General features: G+C 34.9%; 1 protein-coding gene across 5 annotated transcripts in view; it reads right to left on the bottom strand.

Annotated features, from left to right (window-relative positions):
- Positions 1–13,821, bottom strand: part of RTN3 (reticulon 3) — a 47,285-nt gene that overhangs the window by 19,459 nt on the left and 14,005 nt on the right. Inside the window, exon 3 of one of the 5 annotated variants that reach the window (XM_051966261.1) lies at positions 4,120–6,273. The exons of the other annotated variants lie outside the window; for them this stretch is intronic. Within the exon in view, the coding sequence (XP_051822221.1) occupies positions 4,120–6,273 (2,154 nt within the window). The remainder of the gene's footprint in view (positions 1–4,119; positions 6,274–13,821) is intronic. 5 annotated transcript variants of the gene reach the window in all.

Below are 13,821 nucleotides of genomic sequence, written 5' to 3'. Positions count from 1 at the left end.
CCCACATCAATGGACTTTTCTATCTCAGTCACTTATGATGGAAAGCTAGGCTGAGAATTAGATTTCAGACCTCATCAACACCAGAAATTGTTCCACTTCCAAGATCCAGAATTTTGAGATTCTCTCTGATCCTCATCTCTGGACCTTCCAATTCTCCTACCTTCATTCCTTCTGAATGTGCTTTTACCTCATGAATTGCAGTTCTTTGAACTCTCTTTATCAAAAAATAAAGTTTTACTTCTCTTCCCTTTAGTACCCAAGCTACAATTAAGGCTTTTCAACAAGGCCTTGTCATCCATTCTTGAATTTCCCTTCTCCCTTATCTCTCTACCATCGCTCTTTATGAGCTCATCAGCCCCCATGGATCCGAACATACCATTCCTATGAAGATGTCTCCCAGAGCAACACAAAACAGCCCTCATTTCCCTCATGAGCTCTGGTCCCACAATGCCACATTATGCATTTCAAACTGGATGGGACTCACTGGCATCGAAAACTAAACATGTTCAAACCAGAACATGTTGTTTTCCCTATTTAACCTCCTTATTTTTGTCAAAATCCCACCATCTTGCCAGTCATAGAGTCAATTTCTAGTCCTCATTCATACTTCTCCAACCAATTGTACTTGCTTAGTTGTTTGCTAATTTCCTACATTTCCAAATATAAGCTACTGGAAGGCAGCAGTTGTTTTGTCTTTGTATCATCAGCACCTAGTGAACAATTTGGCAAAATCACTTGACTGATTATTACTATTCCTACACCAAGTCACAGACCACTTCAATTCATCATTCATCATAACAGGGACTTAAATGTATGCTGACTTCACTACTCCTACTCCAGCCCTGAAATCCAACACGAAACTAAAAAGCCACAAAGGTTGGCTACCTGGATAAGGCATACAAATGGATGCCTACCTTGACCAGGTCCTCACTTGTGAAGAACAGAGCAAGCCTAACTATATCACACACATCACCAGCAGCTGTTTCACCAGTTAGCTGTTCCCTAAATTTACTTGCCATCATACTCACCAAATTACCTTGTCACCATTTTCTACTGAGGAAGCTGAAGCCATCCTTGAGAACTTTATCTCCTTCAAACTTATCTTTCCCTATCTTCTCTTTTATTTTATTCTCCAGAATGTGAGATGACCCCTTTTGGCATTTCCTTCCTTTCCACTCATATTACCACATAAACAGGGCATGATAAAAGTTGGCTGATCCAAACTTGAGTTTATTCATAAGGGAATAAAGCGACAAAATCATCACAGAATTATATAAGAACCTATTGCTTATAACCTTTTCTAAGGCAAATTTCAGTTCAACAACTATGGGCTATTCATAGGCTCATACATTTAGAATTGGAAGAGTCCTGAGAAAGCATTGAGGTCAACACTCCACTTTATAGATGTGGAAACTGGAGTCTATTGAGCCCAAGTTAAAAAAAAAATAGCACCAGTGATAATCATCATAGGAGTTACAGGGGTTTAAACAAACCCCTAAGAGACCAATTCAATAATTTATTAAATGGAGAGAGATGCTGGGACCAGAAAATGTCCCAGAGCTGGACAAGACTTATCATCTCAAAGAATCCTGCCCTGAGTACTGGGACAGCAAGCTTTTTTATAGTCTAACAAGAATAGTGACATAACGGGGTAGGTACCTAGGTGGGGATAATCTAATGGTGGGGGAGGCTCCTACGATGACACAATGGAGGGAGGTTATTGATATTCTAATGACATCTAAAATGGATGAACCTTTATCCTGTCAAACATTAAGAAGGAATGTCTATAACCTAAATATATAAAACCATGTCATCAACCATTTAAGAGGGCATAATTTTGAGTAACTCTATGTGAAATAAATAGACCAAATAAAAATCAAAATAAAGCTAGAACAATGTAAAGACTTCCCATAATCATTTTAATAAAGAATGAAGTTGTCCTGGCTAAAGTGAAGTCAAGTGTAAGAGCATGAATTAGAAATCAGAGTTCTGGATTATAATTTTACTATTAAACCAAAGAGAGCTACATTCAAGAATTAGTACAGTGTTGAATAATAGTAAAGAACCTGATATAATTTGGTTTAACCACTGGAAAACAGCAATAATAGCTTTCTTTTTCAGTTTATGAGGCAACTAGGTTACTACATATGAAAGAAGCTTAAAATGTCCTTTTTATCTAATTTTTAAAAATTTTATTCTGAACACTAAATAAAATGGGAATTGGTATATATATTGAATGAAAAGAGAAGCATACATCAAACTGTAGATCTCTATTATGTATAACTAGCTTTAAAAAAAAAAAAATCACATGCAACATGTACCTTGCAAAATTTTCTCTTCTAAAATATTCTTTCAGGCCTTTCTTTTGCACATTTAAAAAAATGCTACAATAACTTTATTTCTTTTCTTGCATTTTAAAATGAAAGGCAAAGGCCGTCCAAGCTCAAAATCCTGAACTTTTCTTTGCTTCTCCATCTCCTCAATCTATTCAGCCATGAAGTCCTGTTACAGTATAGTTTCTTTCTCTATTTCCAAATCCTGTTGCATCAAGGTCATTACTTCAAACCTAAATAATTGCAAAAGCCTTCTGAGGTTGCTATTTTCCTGCCTCTGGTCTGCCCCTGTCCTGCATACTACAATCATACCAGCTTTCCAGGAACACAATTCCAATGTCAAGGCCCTGCTGAACAATCCTAACTCTCTAGTTAATTCTCATCTAAGGAATAAGATTTAAACTCCTGAGATTTAACAAAGACTTGTAATCTTTCTATCCAGACCTATTTGTCAGGACTTTCCTTCAAGAATTCTATGCACTAGCCAAACTTCTGATACTAGTTTCCTCATGAATTAGGTGAGGGTTTTAGGAAATTGAATGTATAATTACAATAACCACATTTGGCCACAGCGAAGAGTAAATGCCTTCCCTTTAGCAGAAGGAGGGAGACAACAGGTATGCAGCACTGTGGTAACTATTTTTGTTGAATTTTTTTTCCCTCCTCTTTTCGTTTTTATTCTTAATCACAAGGAAACATTCCCTGAGAAATGGAAAGTAGGGATATGTTTAGAAATAAAAACGATGAAAAAACAAAAGGTACAAGTAAATTTTTAAAGAAGGGGTAAGGAAAGAAGTTTCTAAGTTTCAACTTTACACTCTATGATACTGTTAGTTGGACTGAAAATGTTCTCTTTTTTCCCCAATTACACTTGGGCAATTCTTAACCTTTAAAGTCCAACTCAAATGCCATCTTTTCCAAAATGCCTCCTGTGATCCCTACAGTAAGAAGTGACACTCATAGTACTTTCCTGGTATCTTACTTTACATCCTACCTTGCATTATATTTGGGTATAGAGGCAAAGAAGTGTGGCATACTGTCGTATCTCCCTCTCCCCTTCACCACTAAATTTCTTGCAAAAATCTGTCAAAGCAATATGCCTCAATCTATCCAAATGCATTTCAATGCTGGTGAATGAAACGTACCAAGCACTGGGGATACAAGGACCAAAGAGAAATAGTCCCTATCCACAGAGCATGGATTCTCTCTATGCCTTATCCACAAGAGGGCTCCAACAAAGTTACCTACTTTCAGGATGTGAAATTTCTCTGTGGTATAGGCCCAGATTAATTAAAAATTCCATTTATCTTTCTTTCCCAAAAGGACCTCCTTCATCTTTTGTTTCTCAATTCATCTTACAAGTCTCATGCTAAAATGCCACATTAAGAACTGACAACAAAACTGTGATTGCCAAGGAGTCATACAAAGAGATAAAGATGTAATGATTTTAATGTTCTGGAAGGATGAGATCAATCATTTATTTAAAGCCAAGAGAAGAAGTCAATGTACAAATCTCTTGGAGTGCCAATTTTTGTGATGGGGAAGCTTCTTTTTAGGAGTCTACTTGTTTGTGGAAATGGCAAAGGCAGAGAGAAACCAAATCAAGCAACTACAACTTGTCAGTTTTAAGTAACTCCCTTACTCTTTTCTCTACCAATTTTTTTCCCTTTTTAAAAAAGGCAACTTTAATAGCATGGCTTATAGATGATTAAGAAAAATTATAATTTGATCGCTAATCAGAATAGGAAAATTCATTACATGTTGTATTTCTAATGGAAAGGGTTACCTGAGAAGTGAGTGAGAAGTCTTGTTAGGAAATGCTCATTAACCTGTTCAGTCTTGCTAAGGCTGGACATCATTTCTACTTCAGTAGTTTCTTGAGTAATTCCAGAGTCAAGGCCAGAAGCAGTCTTGACATCCTGATCCCTCAGGCTATCATATGATCTATCTGGCTCAAAAGATTTTGGAGCAAATGTTGAAGTGACCAAATTTGCTGAGGTTTGTATGAAGTTTTCTTCCATGGAAGCTTTCACACCCTCTTGTGAAGGTTTTATTCTCTCATCATGTCTCCCACCTAATTCTTTAAGGGCCTTAATTGTAAGTTGCTCTTGTTCTAAGTCTAGAGATGTTACTGGTGTGCTCTGATTGAGAAAATCATTCTGAAGTTGATTGCCATTGGTGCTCTGGTTTGGCACAATACATTTATTGTCGGTATCTTTGACTCTAGCCTCTTCTAGGGCTGCTTCAGAGGTATTTCCCTCAGCTGACACTTTATTTGTTTGGGTTTCTAAAAGTGTCACTGCAAGGTCTTCTGGGGAGTCATCACTGTTATTCTCTCTCATGGAGTCTCCTCCTAACACTCTTGAAGTCTCTCCTGGAGAAAGCTCGAGATGCTCCATTTTAACAGACTTTAGGCTAAGAATATCAGCCAACTCACCAGACAGTTTTGTGTGCTTTGTTGTGGAATCAGCAATTATCTCTGGATGTGAAATCTCACTAACTGGACATTCTATGTGAATATCTGGCTGAACTTGTAAGGTTTCAAAGTCATCAATAGAATCTCTGAAGTTGTCACATAATTTACTGCTAACATTCTGACTGTATTTATCTTTCATTTCCCTTTCATCTGCTTCTCTCATAATACTCTGATCAGAAGCAAGTTTCTCTGCCTGAATTGTGACACCACCAGTAGCTTGGAATAAAACGTTCTCAGATTCTCTTTTATCACTTTCAAATGACGTATCTGTCGCAATATCTTCAATGACAGTATCATCCGATTCACCAGAACTATCGGCTTCTATCATTTCTAGTAGCATAGAATTCTGCCCATTGAGTTCAACCTTCAGAAGGTCATCAGGTAAAACTACCTTTTCAATAATCCCCTCAAGGCCCGATGATGCACATTTTCCACCTTGAGACTCTAGTAATTTGAGAAATGTCTCCCCTCCTTCCAGCACACTCTGCCCCATACCGACTTTCTTTGCAGAGTCAATACCGTCCGGTGAAACTTTCTCATAGTAGGATGCTGCTGATTCAGTGTGAGGCCCATTCTCATGAACGGAATGTATGGGGATTTTCTGAATGTTCTGATGAGCACATGTTTTAGGATGTGACAGTGGAATTTCTGAAGCATATTCATTTTCATCCAAACTTGAAGCTTGAGCAATGTTTTCAGAAGATTTTTCTGGTTGTTTTACTTGTGAAATTAAATCCCAAGTCAATACTTCATTGGTGAAGTTATGCATATCACTTACACACCTTGATACCTCTTCTAGGGCAGCAGTAGTGCGTGAAAACTGTCTGGTGAGCAGGGCAGCAGGTGGGTAATGCCTTTCCTCTCGGTTTCTCACTGGGAGCATTCTGCTACTGTCCTGTGAACTATTTGTAGTTATCTCTGGGTCAGTATGCATCACCCAGCTGCCAAGTTCACTGGTGCTCTCTCTGTAGGAGTCTTTAAATTCTTGATCAAATGTTGCTTTGTCAATAATGACTTCAAATGGGGATTCAGGAGAATCTTTTTCAATACTGACACCACCAAAAATTTCAGATGGAGCCAAAGAATGGTTACTGACACCTTCTGGCTCAGATTGTTTCTGACCTTTCTGCAAAGTAAACTTGACATCAGCATCTGAAGCAGCTTCATCAGCCCTAGATAGTACTTCACTTTGGTTCTTTAATCCTTGGTCTATATTTATATAATGCTTAGTTGGACCAGTTTCCTTTATAAGAAAGGCAGGATGTTCAGGAAAACTGGTTGGAATGGATGGACGAGCACAGTGTACTTCTGCTTCTGTGTTAAGAAAGCCAACAGCTGGAGCTTCAATCACAGCCTCTCCATTGGACCCATGAAACCTCCCCATCTTTTTATCAGCAGCATCAGCAAAACCGTCTTTTCCTTCTTTTGACAAAACAGGCTTAATGTCTAATACTTGGCTCTTTTCTTCATGTAGTATCGTGTCAATGTTATGAATTTCAGAAGAAGAAAAAAAAGAAGTCATGATTTCTCATGTGCCCATATCAGAGCAGAGAGAGCTTAATCCCTCGGAAGCCAGATTTAGAAGAAAAAATATTTACAGAATACAATACACATAAGCTAGGCAAGCAAAGCAGCATGCTTTTCATTTTTAGTTGACATATGTATATGCACATATTTGTATAAATGTGGGCAACAAAACAATCACCACACTTAATCAACAAAGCATGCATGAATCAGGATGCTATTTCATGCTAATAATGCAATGGGGCAAAGCATTATAGAGGCACAAGGAAGGTTTTGGAAGGCAGGGACTTTCTTTGCAAAAACATTAATAGAAGCAGCACAAACTATTATACCACTTTGCAGTTTTAACTACATGGTAACAAAGTGTTGTTAAAGTTTTGTACGACGTTTATAACAGGACTTTCTCAGTTGGGAACAGGTGAGAGGGCGAAAACTATGTGAATTATGTAAACTGAACAACTTAGAACACATAGTCTTATATCATTATAATTCTCTTATTTTTTTGCTGCATAATTCTGATGACCAATCTTGGGTTTCCTTTCCTACTTTTACTGTAGAGGTGACAAACATAGAAAGGCAATGTTGTTTATGCTCTAAGACACAGCATGTTGATTCGCAGAGTAGTTCTGATGAATTGCTTTTTCTCTTTTAAAAATCTTTGTTATAAAAGATGACTCTCTGGATAGAAATTTGGAAATGAAGATGATATTAAAAGAAAAGATACCACTAAGAATGATGTGACATTTAAAAAAATAATAAAATTCACTCTTTTACAAGAAGAGTCCTTGGAAGAGCTGGTGGTCCCTCTGAACTGCTGAGGCACATTGGGAGTCCTCTCTTATGCCTAACAGCCAAGAAGATCTGTCCTGGACGCAAGAGCTGCTCTTAGACATAATTATCATAGGGTATATAATTTGAAGGGTCTTTAAAAGACCTACCAGTTCCAAATTTTTCAAACATTTGGATTTCTATTGGTTGAAGTAAACCAATTGTCAGAAGTCATCTTTTAATAATCAAATACTCTTGCTAAGGTAACAGATTAGTTATTAACACTTTTAAGAGTACCTCAAATCTACTTTGTATCTTATCATTAGGATGTAAATTCCAAAAAATATGAGCCTATTTTGCTTTTGTCTTTGCACCCAGGAGGGCTTATTATTAGCACAGTGCAAGATATCTCATATTTTATTGATGCTTTATTAGATTATTTTCCAATTTCATAGCTTGTGGAAGTCCTAGAACAAATAGATTTGGATTGGAGAAGGATGGAAGAAAAAATTCAGTCTTCAGATCAGAGAGCTAGTCTTAGTGAGCTAGTCTGGAGAGCTTTTGGCAGAGGAACTAAAAAAAGAAGTAGGAAATTACTGAACAAAGTTCACGTTCCTTTGCAATTTTCCTAGGGCTGGCATAGCATATTTCACAACATTACACTCCGATAATATCTTTGATCAGAATGCAACAATGCCATCTTCACTCTCTATTGTATATGAAAACAGTAACATACCATACCTTCAAACACTAAATAGCAACAAGTGAGAATTCCAAATAGTGATTTCAAGTCTCAATCTGCAGATTTAATTTTAACACAAAAATAAAGAGGACTGGCAAATTTCATTACAAAGTCACAAAATTTCATTGTTATAAGATATTCTTTTAAATGTTGTTGTAATGGAATCTACTAACAGATCACAGTAATCACAATCTGAGGTCAGGAAAAAAAAATTGTTAAAATTTAGTGGTATACAATCTGTGCAACAAGAACAAAAAATTGCTTAATCCAATTATAATCCATACTCAGTGCTAATGAATAAAAAAATCCTCAAATCCAACATAATGCAACTCTGCCAGAATGCAGCAGAGACATTCTAAGCAGAAAATTAAGTAAAATATTATACCACAATGAAGCTCAGAAACATGAATTTCTCTATTACAAACTATGGCAATAATAAACCTTAGTAAATTTTTTTTTTTAATGGTTACTTATTACTATTCAATGAATATTGTTTGGATTAGATAGAAGCAGGCTGGAACAGAATAGCTTAGTAATTTCTTAAAGAAAGGGGAATTCTGAGTTAAGTAAAAGTGGTCTTTCCAGTACCATTCCTCCACCAGGTATGTATATCTGTTAGATTGTCTTTTGACATATTTTAAATAAGCTTTGTTTTCCTGACCCCCTAATTCTCTTCTGGAGGAATTAGCAATGTGTTTTGTACTCAGTTGGTAATGGTCAAAATTCCTCAAAAGTCTGAGGCAGGCATGTCATCTTGAAAAGAAATGGACATAAAATTACGCTGGTAACAATGTGTAAGGAAATGTTAAAAATCTGGATTGTATTTTCGGGCTAAGAGCTAAACTAAGTCTTGATTTTAAAATGTATAATTAACATAAACCTTTCCTTAAATTGACTGAAATAACCAATCATAAATGAAACAATGGTGCCAAAGAGAAAAACCTGTAAAATATGGCCATTATAACTCTGGCATAAAGTAAGCACTTAATATATACTTGTTAGAGCATAATGTATTACGTTCATTGACATCAATACCAAAAAAATATACCGAAAGAAGCAACCTGACTTTAAATAATATTTAGGAAAGTGTTCTAATTTAACTATTAGACAGAATTGTCGATCTTTTTTTGAAAAAATCAAATCTTCCCCCACTAAAAAACTGTTATTAGTCCTCTTATTTTTTCAATTAACTTAGCCTCTTCTCCCTTTCTTAATAGATGCATAATTTCTATGGGATATATAGTAATCCCAATGAGATTTAAATAAATGGTCCTTCATTAGTTGCTGTGGACAAAAAAATTTTTGTAATTGTTAGTTGGCCAATCTAAACTGATCCTCAGATGACAAGTAAACCAGCCTCTAATTTAGTTAAAATTTGCTAGTTTATATTACGAGAACAGTTCTCGGAACCTAGCATTACCTCCTTGCTTCTAAAAAAAATATTGGAAGAAATTGGTTTTGTTTAGTTCCTAATGTTCATAAAAGGAAAAAAAAATTCCTTCTGTCCTTTTCATTTTTACCATCCTGTCTGCAATTTCAGCACAAGATTGTGTCAGCAATTATGACAATGTTTAAATTATTTAGCAATGTTTAAAGTACTAACAGACTTGAACAGAACCTACTTTTCACTAATTTAAAACACCTAAAGGCAATGAATGTGGAAATTAATTTTTTTGGTGATTTTGTGAAAATACAAATTAATGCTAAATTTAATAAATCTTTCAATTTTCTGATATGACCAGTATGCCTAGCTCTGACAAGCAAAGAACACCATTCTCAATCAATCATGGCAGCACTGCTGTCCAAGACTAGATGGTAATACTGTGAGAATCATGAAGAATGAGCTTTACTATAGTTTTCAAAATACTGTACACTATGAAGAAGCATTAATATTAATTAATTAGTTGGGTAGCACTATTTGGACTTTTCTGTCTTATTATTTTTTACCAAAGGAAACACTCTGGGTAATCCCTAATTTCAGAGAAACAACCTCATTCAGTAACTGGGAAGGAAAAAAAAATACTATAAAATATTGTTAAAAATTCTATTTTTTAAAAAGGGTCATTTAGTTTGTATCCTGTTTTCAAGAGGCCTGAATACCAATAAAAATCCCTATCCACTTAGAGATGGCAAATGAGCTTTAGATTGAGAAATATAGTGAGCATGATTATATTTCAAATTTCATCAGACTTTATTGAGCCCCTTGTCTCTAGGCTGCTTTAAAACCTAAAAACACAACTAAAAAACTTCCAATAGTTTTAAATAATAATTTCTTAATTAAAACTGGAAGTTATATTAGAAGCTGTACTCTTAAAACTTTTGATCTAAGATTATTATCACCACTAAATTTGCTAGAATTTATTAATACTGCCCTGGTTTCCACTGTTGATTGGCTAATATGTGATCTAAGTCAGAAAATATTTTCTCTAAAATTTCAAAATATGAAAAAATAGTAAGCTTTTAAGACTTACTTTTCAATTTTTTCTCCTATTTCCCAAAATCACTCCCTACCCCAAAATGTAGAACTCCAATCTATTTGTTTTGGGAGACTAGAATTGACTTGTGAAAAAAATCTGCACAAAGATCTTAAGCTCTTCTTATCTTGCCATTTGGAAAGGTTAAATGCACCTCATATTTTTCTATTCGAGATAAAGCAACTCACGGACATGAATACTTACTGTCTCTACAATATAGTACTGAAAACTTAGGAACAAATTACAAGATCAAATAAAGGTTATAATGAGCTAATTATTCTATCACAAAAGGACAATCACTTGAAAGGAATGGGTAATATAAAAATACAGTTTATAATTTAATCAATGAATTTGTCACTGCCACACAAGACATACGAATGTGCACACACACATATATAAGTTTAGCTTGAAAAAAATATTCAGGCATAGGTTTCCCTACACATGAATTTTTTTTTTTAATGGTAACAAAAAAAAAAAAAAAAAAAAAAAAAAAACAAAACAAGAGGAAAAGACAGCTTTAAAGTTTTAAAACGTGCAAAATAGTATCAACAACTTTCAGCCACAGCATCAAAATAGGAAGTTAGCCAGCAGACACTTTGCAGCTAAGCTAGATCCAAAACAACCAAAAAAAATTTCTTTCATACAAAGAAAAATGTTTTATTTTATAAATTAAAAAAAGGCTGTAACTGGCTCATTTTTTTCTTCCTCAATGCTTGTCCCAAAATTATTAGTGTTGTAACTTCCTATTCCAGATGCCTATACAGTATTGCACTGGCCAGACTGAATGTAAACAATTATTGAAGCAAATATGTTTTCCATACTTCATGGCAAGATTTTTTAATTTGTCTGTTCCCTCAACCCCAATAATTTTCTGTAATATTTTCTAAAGATGAAAAGTCCCATGTCATTTTCTCTTGCATCTATTTTTAGTGAAAATAGTTGAAGAGGATAATTATGTATTAGTTGGCGTTTATGCCTGACACAAAACATCTTTAAAACATTACTCTAATAGTCTATTTAGTGATTACATGGCCAAACTAGCTTCTTCAACTGCTCCTAGGCTAAGACATTAACAGAAGTGTTGCTCATCTTTTTAGAAGAACACACAATCAGTAAACATGAAAGAAGGATGGAAAAAGCATTGCAACTTTGGGCAAATTAGTGACTAAGTCCAGGCCTCAGCTTCTCCATGTCTAAAAGGGGATCTCTTACCTGCCCTTTGGCAGAGGGCCTGCCTGCTGCAGTCCTTACCTGATGACTTGCTGCAGTCACTTTATTAACAACAATCACTTTTACCATTGTAAAATGTTAATTTGTACTTCACTAACTTAGAATACACCTGAACTGCATAGAAGTTTACTATTCTAGAATTAAAAAGAACTTATTAAGCAAGATTTATAAGGGAACTAATTTAACTTTCTTAAACAATTTTAAAAGTTACTTTTTATCTCAATATACAAAGTGTTTCAAAAGTTTTGGTGCAGTTTTAAACTTTAATAGTTTCTATAGCTGTACAGTTGATACACTACTTCAAGGACCAAAACTACTTACTTTGTTACTAATCACACTTGAACTTTTCTTTAAAAATCTGGTAAATTAGATTCCAAATTCAGCCAGGCCTCCCTCAGTCTAATTAGTGATATTTAATATCTTCCTATCTATTTATATTCAAGCTGAAGGCTCTGGCTCCATACACAGGATAATACTGAACACCTCATTGTCTGAAGTCATTAAAGGGTGTCTGCCCCACTAATTTCGAACTCTTTAGAGGGCTAGCTATAAGTTTGCTACTGTTCCAAGAAAAAGATTTTATGCAAGTTAAGAAGTTTTCTTCAAACTAATTATGAAAACAAAACACAGAGGCATTCTATAGGTTTGAATCTATTCATTAGCTTTCATGTACCTTAGCATCTTAGAATTTAAAACCAGTAATTCTTTGGGATGGTTTACCTCTACTCAAAGCAGCCAAAATTCAAAGCAAACAGACTCTTCTTGATATTTTGCCCTTCTGTTATTTACTGAAGAAAAGTGGAATCTGCTCAAAGTAGCTAAGAACCAATTCATCTAAGGAAGGTTATTTCTTAATCAGCCTCCAGTGAGTGGATCCCCACACAATAACCAAGTCCATAATGTTCACCATTGGCCACTACAAAGATTTGCAGATCAGAGAAGGTCAATTTCATTTGTTCAATAAACACAGTTGGTTCGCACTATTTACACTGTCTTAATAGCTTTCACCAAAGGAAAAAAAGTGTTATCAATGGGCCTGGGCTTTTGAATGCCTCATGAAAACTGACAGATAAGTCCTGTTAATTTTTGCTTTAACACTATCCTAAAACCTACCTTACCTTCTCTTAAATAACTTTTCATACCAAATAAAATAAAATAAAATAAAGGGGAGTGGGTAGAGGAAGAGAAGAGTTGTTCTTCAAGTTTAAAATTATTCTGGAATTCTAAAAACTTTCTGAAACTGAAACCTCTTATAAATAAATTTTAGATTATAAAAATCCTTTTTCTTTTCCAGTCTATGACAATACATTGTTGTTTCAAATTCAATGTCTAGAATAAATTTTTTTCTTTTTCTTTTTTTCTGCTGAGGCAATTGGGGTTAAGTGACTTGCCCAGGGTCACAAAGCTAGGAAGTGTTAAGTGTCTGAGACCACATTTGAACTCAGGTTCCTCCTTACTTCAGAGCTGATGTTCTACCCACTGCACCTAGAATAAATTCTTGCAATTTGTTTCTGGAAACATTCATTGCATATATGGCCAATTTAAGATAGAAGCTATTTCTTTCCAGCATGAAAATGACCATTAATAGTGGATTTTTGATTTCCAAAAATAATTGTAATGATAACAACTGAGCACAAAATACAGGAGGTTCCCTCTCCCCCAAATAAAATATTGATTTACTTGCACTGTTAAGTTCATTAAAAGAAAGATTATAATTTGTGGAAATCTGGTCTGATTCCAGAATCCAAATATAGTAAGGTTTTGTTTTTTTTTAAAAATAACGTATATAGCATGTGTAAGTATTCTAAGACTTATGTACACTTGAGTTTCAGGGGACATGATTTAACTCACGGTATATACAATTCTGTCTATCATAGTTTTTGCAAAGAAAAGTAAATAAGTCAAAAATTCTATGTTCATTCACTCATCTTAAATTCTATGTTTCATTCCATTCTGTCCCATTTAAGGGCAGATTCCCTGAAGAATTGGAATAACTTTCAACATATGTAATTCCAACTAAGATTCAGTAGCCACAAAGAAAACTCTAAAGTGGCCTTGGGCTATTTAGAGATAATTTAATTATACTTTTTTTTTTTTTAAGCTGGTTTCCTGGCTACAAAAAAAAGCTGGTTTTGTGGGTCCATAGTAACACTACCAAGGAAGTAGCATTTATTTAGTAGGACAAATAAGTTTACTGCTTCTGCCTCCCACCTTTTCCACCCTTGCTATCTCACCCTGAAAATCACCAAACATGAAGTAACTACACTGCCAATT

Source organism: Antechinus flavipes, chromosome 6, assembly GCF_016432865.1.
Source record: "Antechinus flavipes isolate AdamAnt ecotype Samford, QLD, Australia chromosome 6, AdamAnt_v2, whole genome shotgun sequence".
Lineage (NCBI taxonomy): Eukaryota > Metazoa > Chordata > Mammalia > Dasyuromorphia > Dasyuridae > Antechinus > Antechinus flavipes.
This window is presented reverse-complemented; position numbering and strand designations above follow the sequence as displayed.